General features: G+C 38.7%; 3 protein-coding genes across 3 annotated transcripts; 1 reads left to right on the plus strand and 2 right to left on the minus strand.

Moving 5' to 3' along the window:
* Positions 1-3200: 3200 nt before the first annotated feature.
* On the minus strand, positions 3201-5958 carry LOC125220986. The gene is made up of 3 exons (XM_048123110.1): positions 5094-5958; positions 3521-4956; positions 3201-3266 (listed from the first exon to the last, which is right to left on the minus strand). Exons 1-3 carry the CDS (start codon positions 5956-5958, stop codon positions 3201-3203), a joined length of 2367 nt encoding a protein of 788 aa, XP_047979067.1.
* An 8832-nt stretch (positions 5959-14790) lies between these two features.
* LOC125221950 lies at positions 14791-17377 on the plus strand. Its single transcript, XM_048124300.1, has one exon. The coding sequence runs from the start codon at positions 15707-15709 to the stop codon at positions 17201-17203; it is 1497 nt and encodes a 498-aa protein (XP_047980257.1). The 5' UTR covers positions 14791-15706; the 3' UTR covers positions 17204-17377.
* A 679-nt stretch (positions 17378-18056) lies between these two features.
* LOC125221579 (heat shock cognate 70 kDa protein 2-like) lies at positions 18057-21067 on the minus strand. Its single transcript, XM_048123722.1, has 2 exons — positions 20715-21067; positions 18057-19989 (listed from the first exon to the last, which is right to left on the minus strand). Exons 1-2 carry the CDS (start codon positions 20926-20928, stop codon positions 18257-18259), a joined length of 1947 nt encoding a protein of 648 aa, XP_047979679.1. The 5' UTR covers positions 20929-21067; the 3' UTR covers positions 18057-18256.
* Between the last annotated feature and the right edge of the window lie 1278 nt (positions 21068-22345).

Genomic DNA, 22345 nt, shown 5'->3' on the forward strand with positions numbered 1-22345 from the left:
TACTCCCAGATGGAGTGCAATGGAACCTATGACACCCCCACATCATAGTGTGCCCTTATCCTTCTTGGATGCTTGCTCAAGGTGCTTGATCATGTAATGAGCAAAGTTGATCGGCCTCTTGTGAAGGAGACTCCATAATAGAAATAGCTCATCCCGTTGCACGCTTCCTTGTTGTGATCGGGCAAATGGGTGGCCTACACATGCCTTTTGAATCATCCTCAACACAAGGTCCCGGATCATCGATGTCTTAGCCCTATTGGCTTGAAAGTTCTCATTCAGCCCGGTGATCGCCCTCATTTTTATCCAAATCATCCGGCTCTGTATGATCATCTGCTGTGAACTCATGCATCCCCTTTAAGTCCTCCATAGTCAACTCATATGGTTCGTTCCTCATTCGAAACTTAATAGCTCTAATTCTCCTTCGATCTGCGACCACCTCCAAAGTGGAGAGAAACTCTAGCATGAGCACTTGATAGGAATGAACATTTTCCCAATTGAATAGCACCATCAGTTGGCCCACTTCACAAAGCTCGTCAAAACACTGTGCCAAGCCCAATTGAGAGAGGGCCTCCTGGCATGGAAATTTAGACACCCTATAATCGAGCTTTGCGAGTGCCCGCCATCTTCTCCTCTCGTTGCTAGAGTGCAACTCCACATCAAATCTTCGGCCCTTAGAACCATTCTCACCTACAAAGAAAATGTGACAACATTAGGTCTTATTTGTAACCAAAACATCCACACTTAATGCATATTACCAAAGTGAAGGTACTCCTACAAACTTGTCCTAAATCATAGCACTTATCTCACATGTATGCACAAAAGAGTACCCTTCACTATCCAATTCCACACCACCTAATGATAGATAGATAACAAGTGTAGGCATACCCCCAAATCATGCATATGCATCAACAACCAAGCAAAATATCACCATTCAAGCACAATTTATACCTTGAAAAACATGTGATGCATTAAAGCAACCTACAACTTGCTTAAACAATGCAAAGTTCACACTTTAACTCACCACACAACATAACAACCACAATCAATATGCAAAGTACCAAAAATTCATCCCAAAAACTCTAATCCATCACAATTTAGCACGATGTGCACCACAACCAAGCAAAACAAAACTTCTTTGACACCAATTCCAACCATTCATGCTCATATCAACAATAGAATTCAAAATTAATAGCAAAACCAACAATTCATCCAACAAGCTCACAATAAACCAAATAATTCCTCAAATTCAACCACCCAACCATCCATAAACAACCACAATCCATGGGTAATGAAGAATAGAGGGAAAAATTCATACCTTTCGAGTTTAAATTGGAGAAAATATGAATTAGACAAGAGTTATGAGTGTAGAAATGATATAGGTGGTGGAATTTTGAGTGAAATTGGACGGAAATCGGAGAATGGGGCTAGGTTTTCGTCGAAGTCGGGCGCCGTTGAATGGGAGTCGCGCGTTTTTAAATACTGCGTAGGAACGCCCGATCGGGCGTTTTGTCAATTGACAAATGCCCGACTCGGGCGTTTTTTCAGACTCCCGCTGAAAAACATCCGATCGGGCGTTTTACTTATGCAAAAAAGCCCGATCGGGCGAACTCTCTGCCTTGACTCCTGATACGATCGGATTTTGCACGGTTTTAAGACCATTATTTGGCCCGTTTTTAAGGTCAAAGTTGCATTACATGTCCATTATTTGCATATTTTGTCTATTTTGATGTTTTGACATGTTTTGTGAGAAATGTGCATATTTGAGCCCAAAAAGGGAGTCAAAACGCGAAAGTAGGAAATCTGGAGCTTCTCCGGCGACCGCCGCAACACTTCCGGCGACCACCGGCGCTTATCGAAGACAAAGACACGCCCGGCGACCGCCGGGAAGTGCGTGGCGGTCGTCAGAAGCTACTGGACTATGCGCGGCGACCGCCGGCCAAGGTGCGGCAGCTTGCCACAAAAATAGCTTTAATATGGTCTTTCGACACACCATTCTCTTCGTCTTGAAAAGAGCTTTAATATGGTATAAGAATCACCTCAATCGGAGTTCTGTGGAGAGAGTTATGGCCGTTCTACCAAAGTCGCGCAAAGCTGCCAGCTGCAGTCTAGGCGGAAAATTGAAGAAGGAAAGAAGATTTTACCTTGTGAAGCCAAATCTTTTCCTTCTACTATGGGGAACGAAAATTACATATTTCCTAATGCTTGGAGGATACTTACTACCAAATTTAAATCCTTCTAAAGCCTATATATCATAACCTCATTCATAGAATAAAACCCTTCCTTAGCCCCCAAAAGGGGAGCTTTCATAGCTCCTCCTCCAACCCTAATCTTTCATCTTCTTTTTGCCAATTACTTCCATAGCATAAATTTGAGAGTTCTTCATTGTGCAAGGGGTTGGAGAAAGAAGCAAGAACATCAAGAACGACAAGGATTCAACCTACGGGTTTTATTTGCTTTAGTTTTATGTTCCAATTGTTTTCACTCCAATCTATGTTTTTAGCTTATTCAATTATGTCTAACTAAATTCATAGGATTCTTTGGATGTGTTAGTAACTTTTATTGGTTTATACAATTCCTTTTTCTATTTAATATCCGTTTTGTTTTTACTTTGTTTCTTCCCTAAGTAGTTTTGATGCTGCATGATCGAGTGACACAATCTTGTATGATTTAATATAGCTTGCTTCATAACTGTGACAGAGTTCTAGCGAGTTAAATTCACTTAGTAGACGCTACAGTTAGCTTCCCTTAAAACGACACTGTTAATTGAGAGTGAGGACTTTTCAAGGGTCTTAGGAGCTTTTTGGAGTTACGTGTTAGGATTGACAACCCTAATGTTGTAATCAACGTTTGTATCGCATGAGCATAAGCTAGGTGACTCGTCCTTTCAAAATATAAACTGTGCTAGGGTATTGTAGTTGGAATTTGTATAACCATAATTGTGAACCCACATCCCTAGAATTCTCTTATCTCTCATATTTTATCTTTGTGATTTAATTGCATTAAGTTGTTTGATTGCTTTCAATTGTTTTACTTTCAAAAACCTAAAACTTCTCTTGCTTCTCTAGATAGTATTTGACGCTTAGTATATAATAGCCAGTTGCAATTATATTCCCCGTGTTCGATATCCCGGTACTAACCTTTAGCTATACTATATCTACCATGTATACTTGCAGGTATTTTTAGTGCTAATAAAAAGTGCATCAAGTCCCGATTTCGCCCGTCTTCGGTTTTTCGACTGTTTCGTTCCCATTTTCCTGTTCCAACAACTACAAAACAAAAATATACCCAGCTTGAAAGTAATTGGGGCATTAAACACACTTAAAATGATTCACCAAAACAAACACTAAGAAAACTCCTAAAAATGAGAGAAAAACATATTGACTTAAATAAAATTGTACCTAGTAGGGGTTGCCTCCCCCATAGCGCAATTGTTTAACGTCGTTTGCCCGACAGTCTTCAAGCTTTCACTTAATGGTCCAAGCTCACTTGAATCACCTCATCAGGGCCCGTCCTAGCTTACGGCCAAATAGAGCTTGTTTAGCCGCTTTTTCCACCAAATAGGATTGTCATTTTCTCCAAGGTCAACTCCATGAGATTCACTATTTGCCCCTTTTGGCACCTCCTTCTTTTGCTCCTCCAAACTTGTTTCATTCTCAAGCTCAAAGAACCAATTAGGGACCAAGATCTCCTCCAAGGGCTTCTCAACTTCAATATCCTTAGACACTTGTATCATCTTGCACTCTTCAATTTCCAAAGGCACCTCTTCTACTCTCTTGGATTCTTCCATTTCATGGCGTTTCATCTTGTCTAACATAGAGAGGATAGTCGTCTTGTTTCCATGCCTAAGGGTGAGTTCTCCCTTGGTGACATCAATTAAAGCTTTCCCAGTTGCAAGGAATGGCCTTCCAAGAATGAGAGGAACATTAGGATCCTCCTTCATGTCCAGGACTACAAAGTCCACGGGGAAGATAAAATCATTCACCCTTACTAAGACATTTTCAAGAATTCCATTGGGGAACTTGACGGACTTATCCGCCATTTGAAGAGTGATGGTGGTCGGCTTCAAAACACCAAACTTTAACTTCCGGAAGTAACTTAAGGGCATAAGATTTATGCTTGCCCCCAAATCACACAAGGCCTTGGTTTGCCTATCATTCCCGATTACACAAGAGATGTTGAAGCTTCCCGGATCCTTCATCTTTGCCGGCATTTTTTGTTGGATGATTGCACTACAATTCTCGGTCAAGCTCACGGTTTCATAATCAACCAACTTCTTCTTCTTTGACATAATCTTCTTCAAGAATTTTAGATAGTCGGGCATTTGTTGGAGTGCCTCAATGAGAGGTATATTGAGGTTCACCCTCTTGAAGATCTCAAGGAACTTTGCAAACTTCTCATCTAATTTCTTCTTTTGCACCACTTGAGGAAAATGAATTTTGACTTCCATGGGCTTGGGAGGTATAGTTGTCTCGGGTTGATCCTCGGATGGCATATTAGGTGACTCCACCTCTATTTCCTCTTCTTTAGGTACTTCCTTAGTTTCCACTTCGAGCATAGGAGGGCTCTCATAACTTGTCTCACTCCTCAAGTAGATTATCTTGCAATCTTTCGGATTTGCAATTGTAGTGCTTGGAAATTGCCCCGGTTGATGTATTTGTCCAACGGCTTGAGCAATTTGACTCACTTGATGCTCTAAAGCCCCCAATCTTGTGGTGACCTCCACTACCAACGTCTCAACTTTATCAATCCTCTTGGTAGAGTGTTCCATAATCCCATTGGTTTTCTCCATTATAGCTTTTAGAAGCTCATTGATAACATCACTTGAAGACTTTGAAGTGCTAGGCGCATTGGTGGCCCCACTTGATGCTCCAAATCCGAAAGATGGAGATGGTTGGATAGCATTACTCGAATTCCCATATGAAAGGTTTGGATGCGCATTAAAGGGTGGGCGGTAGCCTAGATAATTACCACCCCCATTGTTAGGGCGATAATTTTGAAATTCCTTGGATTACCCCATTGATTTCCTCCTTAATGTATATAATTGACATCTTCAATGGGCGGTTGAGGCTCTCCAATGGGTGCCACCCCCAAACCAAGGTCATCCACCTTTTGATTCAACATCGTCAATTGTAGGGAGAGAAGGTTAACGGCATCCGCATCAACTACCGAAGCTACCGGCATTGAACCATCTCGATTCGAGCTCCAACTCTTGCTAGTGTATGCAAGCCTTTGAAGCATCTTCTTGCACTCTTCGACCCCCTTGTCCAGGAATGATCCCCTCGAGCCAAAGTCTAGTTGACTTTTGATGAATTCCGAGCATCCATTATAGAAAAGGCTCACTTGATGGCCCGGAGATAGCCCATGGTTAGGACACTTCTTCAACAAAGCGTTGAATCTTTCCCATGCTTCGAACATAGACTCTTGGCTCTTCATTTTAAAATGGAAGATCTCCGCTTGTAAGTTGAGAGTAGAGCTAAGAGGGAAGAACCTCTCCAAGAACTTTTTGGCTAAGTCGTCCCAACTTGTAACCAAGCCTAGCTCAAGGTTATCAAACCAATCTCTAGCATATCCCGTCAATGAGAATGGGAATAGCCTAAGCTTGATTGTATCTTCGGGAACCCCATTAAGCTTGATTGTGTTGGCAATCTCCAAGAATTTGGCTAAGTGCATATTAGGATCCTCTGTGGGCCTTCCCGAGAAAACACGTTGCTCCACAAATTGGATCAATGCCGTCTTCAACTCAAAATTGTTGGCATTCACTCTTGGATCAATGGGTGGCATTGGGATATTAACGTTCCCAAATGCATTTCTAACCGGTGCCTCTCTTCTCCTTTCCTCCTCTTTTTCCCTTCTAATCTCCTCCATTTGTTGTTGTAGTTGGAGGATGATTTGGTCTTGATCAAGGGGAGGTGGAGGTGGAGGTGGTACTTCCTCGTTGTTCCCATTTGGATTTTCCATTGGCTCTACTAGATGTTGAGCTCGTGCTCTCCTCCTTCTTCCTCCTCTTCTTCTATTGGCGGCTTCTATTTCTAAATTAATCGGCTCAAGGGGTAGATGCCTTGAGCGCGTGAGCATAAAAACCTACACAACACAAGAGAGGAAACAAAGGGAGATCAGAGCTAAACTAGAAAACTAAACTAAATAAAGCAAGTAAATGTCGAAACTAGTATTCTCTATCTTATCGCAATATCAAACACAAAAGCAAATTAGTCCCCGGCAACGGCGCCAAAAACTTACTCATGCTAAATTTGCAATCAATATGTCACCCACAAGTGTATGGGGTATGTAGCACGTGGCAAGTTGAAATTATCGATCCTCGAAGTCTAAATGTCGGCTTGAGTACTACGATGCAACTTTGAACACTATCTAGACTAATAGAAGGGGTTTTTGGTTTTTCTTAAACTACGAGCTAAGAACAAAGAACAAGTAAGAAAATAAGAGCAAATTGAGAAACTAAAGCAAATAAAAGGTAGCTTTCACACAAATTTGGGAAGATAGGTATATGGATCTGTTGGTATGGATCACGGGTGTTCACCTAGAGATCATGCTCATCTATTGGGTCTCACGGGTGACTAGGAAGGTCGGGTTAATTGGTTAGACCCCCTCTCGGGTGCATCTAATGCGTTGATCGGCCTCTAATGTCGGAGTCTTCTCCTTACACTTCAAGACCGACTCCTAAAACCTACGGACCCAAGCCCTCTCTCTAGCTATGCATCTCTCGATAACATTAAACATACGGAGTTGTTGATTATTTAACAATCTAATTAAGCATCTCTCAATGACAATAATTAGAACAAGACATATCCAATTGGTAGTTAAGCAATTAGATAATGAAAAAGCACAATAACCAACAAAACCACCACAAAGAGATAGATAAGCATAAATCAAGGTTTAACCCATGAATTCCATACAAACTTCACCAATATCCCTAATAAAGACTTAACTACTCATAATGGAAGCTAAAACAAAAGTAAATACAAGAACATCAAAGGAAAACATAGTAGAAATGGAAAATAGAACTCCCTAAGTGGACTTGATGTTGGGGAGAATCTTTCTTCTTCAATCTCTTGAAGATGGAAGCCTCCTTGCCTTCAATCCTCTTGAGTCTCTCGATTTCTCTCTCTATTTTGCAGTGGGGGAAGTTAGGGTTCGAAAATGAGTGAGAAACCCTTTTATACTCGGAGTGAAAAAGGGCAAAACTGAGTATCTGTGTAAAATGCCCGATCAGGCGATTGGCAATATGAAGAACGCCCGATTGGGCAATCCGGAAGTATCGCGATGACAGCCAAAAATGCCCGATCGGGCTTTTTGTCGGATGCGAAAAGCCCGAACGGGTTTTCTCTCTGGAATTCTCTAGGCTTCAAAACGCCCGATCGAGCATTTCTTCGGATGAAAAACGCCCGATCGGGCGAAGTCCCTGGAATCATCCATTTGCTCTGTTTTGCTCCGTTTTGCTCCGTTTTAACCTGTTTTTACTTCAAAATCCCAACAAACTCATTATTTCATCAAATCAATGACTATATGGGTGAAAACCTATTATAAACACCTTAATTCAACAAAAACATGGGTTAAACACCTCTAAAACCATCCTAATCTATGAGTTTGTCAGGAGGGCGTTGGTGTACAAGCCCGCAATCAGGAGACCGCAGCCCTGATTCGCTCCCACCCCTTCCGGCACTCCTCCCCGGTGTATGCCTTCCCATGCGGGCAATTCCTCCGGTAGGCTGCTGCAATTTTAGCCCACATGTTGACGATCCTCTGATTGTTTGAAACAAGGGGATCGTCACAAACAGACACCCAAGCCTTGGACAACGCGACGTTCTCATCATCCGTCCAACTCCGTGCACTGTCGTCATCAGCCGGCTGCGACGACTCGCCTACCACCTTTTTCCCCTTCTTCTTCTTCTTCTTTGGTGCGCCCTGACCCTGCCCCCGCCCCTGACCTACTCCCTCTGTCTGAATGAGAGTATCTCTGAATCGAACGCCCGATAACAAATCCTCTATGGAGAAAGTGTCATCTCCAGTGAATTGCGTCTCCACTGGGGTCGATGTGTGGGAAGACGTAGTCAAAAAATCAAGAGTGGGGTGATAGACATTGTCCTCCCCCCCCCCCCAGCGTCACGGGCTGCACAGGCTGCACCCCCGCCTGCCACCCCGGCATCATTTGTGGCATCATCTGCATCCCGACTCCCCAACCGGGCATCATCTGCATACCGGGTTGCATGCTCGGTACCCCCTGCCCGCCGCCCTGCGGCATCATCTGCTGCCAAGGGTACATGTTGTAGTACCCGCAGCTCATCTGCCCCCATCCCGCTCACGTGGATATCGTGGGAGTTTGAGTCCCGCTCGTCGCTGGAGTAGACTTGTTGTTGTGATCCATTTTGCGTTATTGCTCTTGTACAGAAATTAAGAGAGAGAGAAAACTCGTTAAAACAAGTGGCGCGAATGAAAATGACGTGAAAATCGTGTATATATAGTGTTTCGAAAATTTAATAAAAAAATAAAAATAAAAAATTGTGTTGGCCGATCGCTCGCCGATCGCCAGCCTACAATGGCGGCGAGCGCATCGGCCAGCGCCCGAGAATCGGCGAGCGCTCGCCGAAATTCTCGCTGATTCCGCGCTCGCCAATTGCAATAGTTCGGCGAGCGAACCGGCTAGCGCCGGGTATCGGCTAGCCGGTCGCTCGCCGGTTACTGTGGATGCTCTTACCATTTATAGTAAAAGTGAATCGGGACTTTTGTTCACGGACGGACTAAAATGGAAAAACAGGACTCATATTCATGGACAGAGGAAGTAATACATATCTACATGGTCATACAAGTCTAGTAAGACTTCTTAAATTATGGAGTAGTAACGAATACAGTAACTCAATCGGAGTGATATTTTGGAAAAAAGAAAAATGGTGTTGGTATTCATCGATAATGGAAAGGTGTATCGATGTTCTCAATTCATATCATTTTTGTGTAGCAATATTGATAGAAATATGTAGAGTTTCATCCTAAAATCTAGGAGGAGAGACCTATAGACTTATATAGTGGTTCACTAGTCTCTTTACACTAACGTGAGATATTGAATGTTATTTTTAATTTTAATTGTCAACACTCTCCTTCAAACTCTTCAAAGTGAATCTCTAAGGGCCTTTTTAGTATGATGAAATGTAATGGTGGAATGGAATGTGATTTCTACTTCCATTCTATTCATTTGCTTGGTGTGATGGAATGAATGAGTGAATGGATGAAAATGCAAAGAAAATCCAAGGAAATTGACATTTCATTCCAACCTTCATTCCATTTCAACCTCTATTCCATTCCACCCTCATTTCATTCCATCATGCCATAAGGAGTTGGATTTTTTTCAAATCAATTGGACTAATCCCTTATCAAACTGGCCCAATAATCCCGTATAATGTTGGATCGGTTATTTTTCAATTTCAATCCAATTATATTATTGATTCAGTTAAATTTAGTCTACCATCAAAGACCTGCTCTATATATAAAAGAAATTACTGTGTTATATCTGAGGGGCCCAAATTTCGTATATATTGTGGTCGAGAATAATTTATAGAAGACGCGCTTCATCTCATGAGTGAAGACACATTAGCCTATATTAAGCAGGTGGAAAATAAAATAATCTATAGGAGTATTTAATTATTCCTAATCTATATATATTGAATCATTCCTTAGACCATTAGACTCCATAATGGCAGCTTAATCAATGACGTTATAAAAGAATATGTGTCTCTAATGACAATAATTATTTTTAGTAAGAGAATTATTACGAAGCTTTGGTGTTAATCCTAATAAGATTGCACTTTTATTTACTAGTTTACCATATTTATTAGCCTTTTGGCCTCTCTTCAGGGGAAAAGTGAGAAAGTGCTCTAATGCCGCGTATTTTTATATCCTTTTTTTTCAAGAGGCGTATTTTTATATTTGTAATCAATATAGAGATCATAAAGAAATGAATCTATGACTTTGATCTTTTAGGTGTATACTTGTTAGGTGAGACAATACTCCCAAGTCTTAATGCAGCAATTACTTATAAACTAGAGGATTACAAATTTTGCATAATACTCCTTAACCTGCTGACATGTCTATTTTGAACTCAAAAGTTTTGGAATTGTTTTTTTCTCGATTGCTGCAAATTTAATTGAATAGACGATGCTTATGTAATCTTCCTCCGAAATCCTTGCACTATACATACGATCAGGTAAGGTCAGATGCTTTTATTTGGGTTTGGATCTCATTATATAAGAGTAGGGGGCTGGAAAAAAATACCGAAAAAATGATATATCGCTCGTATCATATTGAAAAATATCGAAAATTATCGAATTTTCGATATATCGTAATTTTCGATACGGTACGATATCGTATCGTAAGTTTTCGATACGATAACGATATGAATTTCCTTATATCGCGATATATCGTTTTATATCGAAAATACGATATATATCGATATTTTATTTTCGATATATATCGATATTTAACGATATATCGAATTTCGGTACGATATATCGAAATATCAATACGATAACGATATGAAAAAAAATTTATATCGAAAGTTCGATATATCGAAACTTTCGATACGATAACGATATGAAATTCTTTCATATCGATATTTTCGATACGATTCACGATACAACGTTTTCGATACGATATATCGTATCGACCCACCCCTATATAAGAGCATCCGCAGTGGTGCGAATGTCCAGTCGCCCTTCCCGACAGACTTTCCAAAAATACCTCCTGCCACGTCATAAGGACCTCCTACAGCACTGCCACGTCATAAGGACATCCCACTGCACAGTGGCGGACATCCCCAAGGACTTTCCGCAATAAAAAAAATTCATAAATTCACCAAATTAAACAATTTACGGAATTAAAATTTCGTATCGAATACGGAGAAAATGCAACCACTTTATTTTTTAAAAAAAAGTACATGATTATATTTTTTTTATAAAAAACAAACTTAACCAACAAAAAAAAACAACCCCAAGCTTCGACAAATGCGCCCCCCGTCTCATTCCCCGTCACCAGACTTGTCGTCCCCGTCGCCGGTGGCGGCGCCATCAGTGGGCAGGGGTGGCAGCCTCAACTGTCTCCTCAGAGTGTCGATCTCATCCTTCAACATCAGCTTGTACAAGGGATCCGTCGTTGCATGCCACTTGTCCATTGTTTCGAGCATGACCTGCGTCATCTGCAGTTCGGCGAGATTGCTGAGCTCGGGAGTGACCAGGGAAGGAGCTTCCGATTGGATCTCTTGGGACCTATTGGCACTTCCCTTAGCCATCCGCATCGCGGCCTTTTGCCCAATTGGGCGACAGCGGCTGGAAGACGATTGAGGTGTCGGAATCTCTGCCTCGGCTTCGGAGAGTTCGTGGGAACCGGCACTGCTGCTGTATCATTTTCTAAGTTGTTGAATTATACACAATCATTTTGTTTTAATCAAGAAATGGACTAATATCCTTTTATTTTGCTAACATGATCCAGAAAGATCAGTCACCCCACGGAAGATGTGGAAATTAAGGATGATACTGGAAGCAAATGGAGTGAAACTTGGCCCAATCATATATTATAACATGTGTTGTCCACAAATGAGATTAATTTACGGGAACAAAAAGAATATATAAAAGTAGTATTCGTATTTTATTAACTTTTTTATCCACTTTTCTTTGCATTTTTTAAAACTCGCCTAGAAAAAAAATCAGACATTTAAACACGGACGGAGGGTGTCCAAGATCATAAGTGACTTGAGATCTATTAGAAATCACTTTTGTTATAGTTGAGGGTTTCCTCAATGATAGGTGAAATAATTAAGACAAACACCCATCAACACGAGACCCACACAGCCGCACGGTTGGTCTATCCAAACTTGGCTCGATCCTAATCGGTCTGAACTAGATTCGAATTTTCCTTGAACTCAATGTACAACACATTTTATGAAAACATGTGTAAATGATTATTGTTATGGATATAAAATAGTGTTATCGTGAATAAAATTACTATTGTTAATTATGAACTATTATACTTAATTTTTGCAAAAAATTAATTATATTAAAAGAATAATGGTTATTGTTTTCATTTTAAAAACAAAAATTAAAAATTGAATTAGTTTGGGTCGGAACTACCCTCAATAAATTAATGGTACGTAATTGTTGTTTTCTTTCAAAGCAGGATCGCACTTAATCGAAAAGCGTATATAAGTTGATACTTAATCAAAAAGCAAATGTTGATAAGCCAATCAATAAGCAGCACAACATGTAAAACTCCAATTAACTTTTTATTTGATAAAGAAATGGGATTATCTATTTCAATCTCAATTGATATTGTTGGTGGAAAGACAATTGCTAGAGGCCAAAAATTAACCAGTGATACATGATAGAGGCGTACAGTACTTGGCTATCAATTATTATTGCTAGTAAAAATATTGCAGTTCGATTTTACTTAAGCGTCGTCACAATGATGAGAAAATATCGAATGATTGAATTTTTTTTTTTTTTTTTCATTTCTGAGATATTTTAGTCAAGATAGTAATAAAATAAATATTGGTTTCCTTTATTTTGATTAGATTTGTGTACTTATCTGTTTGTAAGATAGTATATCATATACATAGTTTATCGTTTAATTTCTTCAATTTCTTTCTTTTGTTTTCGACCATACAGTTGTTTAATACTTTAATTACTTATTTATATGCGTTCATGGAGGACATATAATCGATTATTCAAATACAGGGAGTATTCTTTTGTACTCCACTTCGTATATCTCATGTTAATCGTACTTTTTTTATTTTGATTCGTTCCAAACTATTTATACTATTTCTATTTAAATAAGAATTAGATTATTTAATTAATATGTTAAAATTAATTAAGAATTCACTTATTAGGTAATATCTCATTGCATTTAAAATACTAACTTTATTATATTAAAGTAATCAATCCCGAATTTATGATCTAAAATTAAAAGTGCGAGTAACATGAGACAGAGACAATACTATACAAAATTCACTATTTCAACTAAAAATTAATTTTAATGTTTAATTAAAGAATTGTAATTGTAATTTTACAATGGTAATTATTGATAAATGATAAGTAATCAATGTTATAATAGTAGTATTATTTAATACTATTCAATTTGATTTCAATTATGTGTGAACAATTGCGCAGAAGTTTCTGCCTTCGTATATTGCGAAGAGTTTCCTTCCAGGTGGGCCAATCGTAGGTTAACACATGACAAGAATTTCAATCCCCTAATAATTTTTGATTGAATTAGAGTTACAATTATTATTACTATTATTTCAACCTAACAAATCTTGCAATAAGTTTTTCCTTGTCACCCAAACATCATCTTTTTATACAAATATTTCAATCACATTTAGTAGTAGTATTTTGCATTTGTCGAGCATTATTGCAAATCTTGTGTCATACAGTAAATTTATGGAATTGTATCAATATAAGTACATAAGTTGGTATATTGACAAAATTAAATATTAAAAATATACTGAGTTTTATGGCTATTATATTCTCACCCCTCCAATGAAAATTCCTTGAACACTTCTTTCATTCCTTAAACTAATTCCACTAATTACATTGGCCATACATATTGTCAATGCTAAATATTAATCTAATTAGATGCATTACTACATTTATAAACAAACTAACCTATCACATGTTCGTATTAGGTAGTTCCTCTCATAATTATCAGCCCCATTATCAAGATTGTATCAATATATACACAAATATATAGGGGTGTGATCAAATGATAATTAACTTAATGTGATAGTTTTGATAACTCGTCAATTCGATATATAAAAAATTTTAACACAATTAATATGTTAACTATGTCTTTGTATTGATATTTGTATATTAATATTTAAATGTTACCACAAAGACATAGTTAACACACCCACATCCTTGTCGCCATTTTTTCTACATTAAATTGATGAGTTATCACTTTAACATCATTATCATATTAAAGTGATATTGATATTTACACTTATTTTCATTTTATTACGTTTGCTACACGTTTTTCTTCTAAAACACTATTTTTATGTTCTAGTGGATTTGGAATTATCAAATACTCCATATTTTGTCTCTTTGTTTTATAAGTTGGACAAATAAAATGCCTACCCAATAACTTCTTGATCAAAAATTGACCATTGATTGAGTTGAATATCAATGATGGTAGAAATTTGCACGTACTAAAAAATGGATGGTGTGACTAAAAACATTTTCGATATAAAATAAGTAAGAAAAATTTAAGGATGTCACAAAAAATCTCATCTAAAAAAATCAAATTTTTTAATCCAGCTCATGCCTATGATGAAGACATTGTTAATTTATTTTTCTTCTTTTGCTCCGGTCCAAAATCTAAATACACGCTGACATTGATATATAAAAAAACTAATCGTCCAATAGTTGTATAATAAGTATATCTAGGGATAAGATTTATTACTATAAAAAAAGGAAGAAGAGGAAAGCCTCCAAATCATACTGGGGTAAATGTGTATTAATTAACCTTCGCTCAAGTCTAAGCACCAAAAGCAACGTGCAAATGCCAATTCAAAATAACTAAATAAGGGCCGTAGTAGTATTATTTTATCTTTGGTGCATTTCGAGCTAAATCTTTTATTTAAATTAGTATTGATATGAATTATGATGTAATCGCAAAAATAACTCTTAAACGAGTACAATAAACCAAAAATTCAATTAAGATTATTTATTGTGAATGCAGAAAGTATTATTCAGCTTTCACTCAACGCCTCTCTCTCTATAAATATCGAACTCATTTTCCAAGTTTCCTAGTTCATTACCCATCTCTTATTAGCAAACATCTCCACGCGTTTTCCCTTTCTCACTCATCATGTCTCACTATTCCCACACACAACACCTCACACAAATGCATTTACCCATACTCTATGTGTGCTGATAATTTCAACAGAGTTACAAACTTGAGGGGTCTGTTAAAGATTGTGCCTTTTCTGCTGGGTTTTCATAGATTGTGTATTAGAAACTAGAACAACGATATGAGGATCCTCAAGTCTATAGATTGTTCAAAGTGCCCATTTTTCTGTGGATTCTTGGTTGTGGAAGCTTATCCCAAAAGGTATTCTTCCAAGATCCCCTCTGATTTGGTGCTTTTCTTGGGCCTCGGTTTCATAGATTGGTAATATTCATTTCATCTTCAGCCAATAATTGTGTTAATCATGTATTTGTATATGAAAAGGGGTGTGGTGTGGGGTGTGCTTTTATTTTCATATTTAACAAAGAACAAGATGCAAGAACAGATTTTTCAGTGTATCTTTTCTTTTTTGGATGTTTCTGATTGGTAGAATCTTGGACTTGATTTGTGTGCTGCAATGTCTCCTGCATATTATTGGAGGGTTCAAGGAGATTCATGGTTTGGGATTGGATATGGTCTTTTTTCATCTAGCTTAGTTTTGCTTCTTGTAATCTAGTTTATGATCAAGATCTTGTTTGCTTTTGAGGGTTTGTTGATTTTCTTTCACTTTTTATCCTTGTTAGTCTTTTGGGGGAATTTGGGTTTAGGGTATAGTTTCATGAGATTGGGTTTTGGGGGAGCTGTGTTTCAAATGTGCAATTAAAGGGTTTGGATGGAGATGGGTGATGGTAGTTTGTAGCTGGGACAAAGTAGTTCTAGGGTTGAATCATTACTTGAAATATTCCCTCAGCAGAAGAGAGGTTCTGCAATGGGGGATGCTCTTCTCACAACTCTGTCAATGGAGAATCATCATCCTTCCACCCTCTTGTCCATGGATTCAAGTGCCTTGTCTGCTCACGGAGAGTTAGACCTTGAGATGAGCCGTCAGATCATCTTAACCCGCCCACCCGACATCAATCTACCTCTTGCTGAGAGAAGCCCGCCTCCGCTGCATTGGAACCCGGAACAGTGTGACATTCTTGATGTTGGACTTGGTAGTCAGATGTATGAGACGGAGACTTTCTTGAACGTGGCCAAAGTAGGGAGGAAGATTGCGAAAAGGGCAGATAGCATCTGGGGTGCGTGGTTCTTCTTCAGCTTTTACTTCAAGCCTGTGCTGAACGAGAAATCAAAGGCCAAAGTAGTACTCGATGGTAATGGTATTTCTGGATTCGATAAATCTGATCTACAGCTCGATACTTTCATGGTTCAGCATGATATGGAGAATATGTACATGTGGGTTTTCAAGGAAAGGCCCGAGAATGCTCTGGGTAAAATGCAGCTCAGGAGTTACATGAATGGCCATTCTCGCCAAGGAGAGCGCCCCTTTCCATTTTGCGTGGATAGAGGATTTGTCCGCTCTCATAGAATGCAGCGGAAACACTATAGGGGGCTCTCAAATCCACAGTGTGTCCATGGTGTTGAGGTTGTCCCGTCCCCCACACTCAAGATTCTTGATGAAAATGATCGGAAGAGATGGAAAGATCTAACTGGAAGGGAACTGAACTTCACCATTCCCCTCGAGGCCAGTGACTATGGTACGTGGAGAAACCTCCCAAACACTGAATTCGAACTTGAAAGAACGCTTGCTCCGGTCAAGGCCAATCCACACCCCCAGTCGAAGAAGCTGCTAAATGGCTCTGTTCTAAACCTATCCGCTCAGCTGGCTAGCCACGTCAATGGGGAGACCGTGGACGCTTCACCTGTCTGTAACAAAAGAAAGAGGGATTTCTTCCCACACACGAACAATGATGACTGTTATGTTGCAGTGAACTCTCCCAGTAAAATTCCTGACTTGGAAGTTCACCCTAATGAGCCGCAGTGGTTGAATAGATTTAGTGGGGTGCTGAGGAATGTTTATGGCCCCGTCACGGCTGCCAAGACGACATACGAGGACGAAGGAGGCTATCTTATTTTAATCAGCTTGCCATTTGTAGATCTCCAGAGGGTGAAAGTTTCTTGGAGGAACACTCTCACTCATGGGATCATCAAGGTGTCTTGTACAAGTACATCTCGTACTCCATTTATTACGAGACACAACAGGACATTCAAGCTTACAGATGTTTCCTCGGAGCACTGCCCACCAGGTGAATTTGTTCGAGAGATTCCACTCTCCACCCGCATTCCTGAAGATGCTAAGATAGAAGCATATTACGATGGACCAGGTACAGTGCTCGAGATACTGGTGCCTAAACTCCGAGAGGGGCCAGAGGAACACGAAGTTCATGTATGTCTCCGACCTCTCCATGACTATTGTAATGTATGAAACATAAAAATCTTTCCGAGCTGTGTTTGCGGCCTCATTGGTCACATCTTCTCAAAGGCAACACCTGCTTTTGTCTTGTAAGTTGTATTTGTACTATTAGAGATTTGCACTTCCCATTGTGTCCTGTTATCTAATTATCTCTACTTGAATAATACTGTAATTTCTTAGTTTCAATTTGTATGTTTCTAATTCAACAATGGTGTTCGTGTTGTTGTCTTCATATATTCCATTGGATACAATTTGCAACAGTTTCTCAACTGTGTTAGTAATATTTTATCTTAGATCGTTTGCTTTGTGATTTGAAGCATGATAGGTCTTGAGATTTATCATGACCATAAAAGATTTTTTTTGGATAAGATAACGTAGCTCGCTTTGTATTTGGCTTATGGTTTCATTAAAGGACAACTTAATATAGAGGCCATTTTAATTAGACAGCTTGTGTGTGAGCTTTGAAAAAAATAATACTGATACTTAATAATAATTTTAATTAAGTTGACGTTATCTTTTCGATCCATCCTAGGGAAGGCGAGGCGATGATAAGAAAATATACTTTTCAGGGGAGGCGGCAACTGGAAGAAAATATACAAATACAATTAATAGCTGAAAATGTCAACTTTAAGTCTTAACTAATGCCATTGAAATTTGACATGGATGGTGGATAGATATTGTATTGCTCGTATTGCTGATGGCCCACCTATATAAACCGCCATTAGTTGGAGAACCATCCACTTATCAACAATAATTGCCACTTTCTTGTATTATTCAAGTTTGTGGACTAACTGTTTCATGATGTAATAACACCCTTCCAAGTTTGTGGAGTAGTCTCCCAGAATTATAATAATAACATTTCATGTGACCAACAGTAGATCTTCATTCAAAAATCAATAAATGGAGTTCTTAAAACAGCATCAGTAATGCTACTTAGGAAGAAATTTCAGGCAAAACATATGCAATAGAAGGAAATATTTGAAATACTAGAAAAATGAAAATATAGTATCATTATAATCCCCAAGGCATCATAGTAAAAGCTAGAGAGAGAGCCAAGTAAGGAGTTTAGTCGACCTCCTCGATCTTGGGACCAGCTCCATTTTCTCCACTGGGAGCAGGAGGAGCATCCTCATCCATGGCAGCCTCACCACCTGCTCCCTGGTACATCTTGGCAATGATCGGATTGCAGATGCTCTCCAGTTCCTTCATCTTGTCTTCGAATTCATCTGAATCAGCAAGCTGGTTACCATCTAGCCACTGGATGCTCGACTCAATAGCATCCTCTATTTTCTTCTTGTCTGCTGCAGACAGCTTCGAGGCAATCTTCTCATCCTTGACAGTGTTTCTCATGTTGTATGCATAGTTCTCCAATGCATTCTTCGACTCCACCTTCTTCTTGTGCTCTTCATCCTCGGACTTGTACTTCTCTGCCTCCTGGACCATTTTCTCGATTTCCTCCTTTGACAGCCTGCCCTTGTCGTTGGTAATAGTGATCTTGTTCTTCTGCCCTGTAGTCTTGTCTTCAGCAGAGACGTTCAATATTCCATTGGCGTCTATGTCAAAGCACACTGTGATCTGAGGAACACCTCTTGGAGCAGGAGGAATTCCTGAGAGCTCAAATTTCCCAAGCAAGTTGTTGTCTCTGGTCCTCGTTCTCTCCCCTTCGTATACCTGGATTAGGACACCAGGCTGGTTGTCCGAGTAAGTAGAGAAAACCTGCTCCTTCTTGGTGGGAATCGTGGTGTTCCTTTGAATCAACACAGTCATGACACCACCAGCTGTTTCCAAACCAAGAGATAGAGGAGTAACATCAAGAAGCAAAAGATCCTGGACCTTCTCATTACCCTCACCACTCAAAATAGCTGCTTGGACAGCAGCACCATATGCTACAGCCTCATCAGGGTTTATACTCTTGCAGAGTTCCTTCCCATTGAAGAAATCTTGCAAAAGTTGCTGAACCTTTGGAATTCTAGTGGAGCCACCAACAAGAACAGCATCATGAACAGTGCTCTTGTCCATCTTGGCATCCCTCAAACACTTCTCCACTGGTTCCATGCACTTCCTGAACAAGTCCATGTTTAGCTCCTCAAATCTGGCACGGGTGATGGTGGAGTAAAAATCAACACCCTCATAGAGAGAGTCGATCTCGATGGTGGTCTGAGCAGTGGATGAGAGAGTCCTCTTTGCTCTCTCACAGGCAGTTCTCAATCGCCTCAATGCCCTGGGGTTACCATTGATGTCTTTCTTGTGCTTCCTCTTAAATTCCTGAACAAAATGGTTAACCATTCTATTGTCGAAATCCTCACCTCCTAGGTGAGTGTCACCAGCAGTGGCCTTCACCTCAAAAATACCTTCCTCGATGGTCAGAAGAGAAACATCAAAAGTTCCACCACCAAGATCGAAAATCAAGACATTTTTTTCGCCAACACTTGTTGCCTTCTTGTCAAGACCATAGGCAATTGCTGCTGCTGTAGGCTCATTGATAATACGCATCACATTAAGGCCAGAAATTACACCAGCATCCTTGGTAGCTTGACGCTGAGAATCATTGAAGTAAGCTGGGACAGTGACCACCGCATTCTTCACTGTAGATCCAAGATATGCCTCAGCAATCTCCTTCATCTTCATCAAAACCATGGAAGAGATCTCTTCAGCAGAAAATTGCTTGTCCTCACCCTTGTAGCTAACTATAATCATAGGTTTCTCAGCAGGTCCGGGAATGACTCTAAAAGGCCACAGCTTAATATCACTCTGCACTGAGGCGTCACTGAATCTCCTTCCAATCAACCTCTTAGCATCTGAATGAAAACACAATTTTAGATATAATTCCCAACATGTGGAAGACAGACACCATACATACGATTGTTGTTTTCAGTAGTTGGAAACATAAAAGATGGCCCACATTACAAGCACATATAGCTATGTTTGGAAGGGCATTACATAGTTAGATTATTGAGCATATTTCTGTACATTTTATTCATGAAAAAGAAACTCAGAACCTAATAAAAAGAGAGGAAAAAGGAAAGCAAACACTAGCACATAAAAACACTGATATGATCATGACACTTAGAGTACGAAGCAAAACAATGATATATTACGTGAAATCTGAATTTGCAATAAAGTGAACATATATTGAATTTTACGAGTTAGAAATAATAATGCTAAGACATCGATTAACAATAATACTAACATGCACTTATTGCCTTGGACTCAAACAAAAGAACATTAATAACTAATCAAATTGATCTCCTAAACCTAAAATTGGAATGAAAGTAGTTTATATATCAGATTAAGATTCAAATGAAATCTCATCTCACATCTCTAAAACAAAAATACAGATCCCTGACTTGAATAACAAGACAAGTTCAACATGACACCTACACCAAATCTGGAATATATAACCAGAATAACACAATCAGATGCGGATTTGGAGTGTAAATATGAATTTATAGCAGCAATAAAAGAAACGCATCATTTTACCATAAAGAGTATCACGGCAAAGCTAGACGTTAAACATTCTTACCGAAAACGGTGTTAGTAGGGTTCATGGCGACCTGATTCTTAGCTGCATCACCAATTAGGCGCTCGGTGTCAGTGAAACCGACGTAAGACGGCGTGGTCCTGTTTCCCTGGTCATTGGCGATGATCTCTACGCGGTCGTGCTGCCAGACGCCGACGCACGAGTACGTGGTGCCGAGATCGATCCCGATAGCTGGACCCTCTCCTTTTCCGGCCATGGCGTTGTAACGCTAGATCTTACGGTTTACAGAGAGGTGAAGAACAAAATTGGGGTTTTACGATTAAGAATGGTACAAGTTGGGAGAATATATAGTGCATGGCTTCGCGTTCCAGACTTGGTAGCCGTTGGATTTGCTACAACCGTGATGGAATCATTCAACTCTTCCAGCGGGTAAAGGGTTTTTTGACGGACCACACCACACTTTTTCCTTTTTACCGTTTCGATTCTCGCATTTTTTGTGGTCACTATTGCTGTTTGGAAAATTTCTCAATTTTATATTATTTCATCCATATAACTAAATACTCCTACCAAAAAATATAGTATATCTAAAATAATAGGAGTAGTACTTATATCCTTTATTAATATTCTTTTATCATTGGACATCATAATTAACATAAAAAAAATAAAAAAATTGATTGTAGTATTGTCAGAGAATGTACATGTGCGTGGTTGCCCAAAGCGCACATAGCTTAGCCCTAAGTACGGCGGTGTTGCTGCCTTAAGCACGCTCTTTTCTGCGCATATGCATGCAAAAACATGTGAAATTTTCAACTAATGAGTGACCAACATATGGCAACACATTAATATTTATTTAATTTTGAATTTAAAAATTAAATTTGATTTTTTATTTCTAAATTCATGGATTCTTGCTCAAAAAATATTTTCTCTGTCATTGTACTCATGTTTGTTGATTTTAAGATTTAGATTATGATAGAATTTATATTGATTTGGTCAATTTAGATTATTTTCGATTATGTCGAGGATCAATATCCCTTGTTTCCGGTGAAAATGTAACTATAACTAGTGTAACACGCATGCATGCTATGCACAGGATTTTTAAATTATTTTTATATTCATTTACTAAATTTTAACATCTACATTGCATGTTGTCTAATGCCCGTTTATTGAAAAAATACATTTTCAATTAAGCAATGTAACGATTGGAAAAAGGTTATTTGTGGCCGTTATGGTGTTTTGATATAAAAACTGCACTGTTTTAATTGACCTTTTTTCTTCTTTTTTCTTGTCTTCATTATTGTATATATTTATTAAAAACACAACAAAAGTATACTAATGGTTACAAAATAAAATCAGAAAAACAAAGTATGAAATGGAATAATATTTAACTCAAAAGTAAAGATAAATTTTGGTTATAAAAAATCAATACTAACAAAAATAGTTTACTAATTCATGGACAAATAAAAATAGCAAAACTATATTATGTTGTTATACAACACAACCAAGATGTTTAAAAAATGTTCCAGAATTATTGATTTTTATAACTAAAATTTGTGATTGCCCTTAATTTTATTGTTATTTGAGTTAACTATTTCAAACATTGCATTGTTCGAATTTTAGTTTTTTTTAATCATTCTTTATTTTGCTTTTAAATAAGATTAAAGTCCAATTTTAGT

Source organism: Salvia hispanica, chromosome 4 (assembly GCF_023119035.1).
Source record: "Salvia hispanica cultivar TCC Black 2014 chromosome 4, UniMelb_Shisp_WGS_1.0, whole genome shotgun sequence".
Lineage (NCBI taxonomy): Eukaryota > Viridiplantae > Streptophyta > Magnoliopsida > Lamiales > Lamiaceae > Salvia > Salvia hispanica.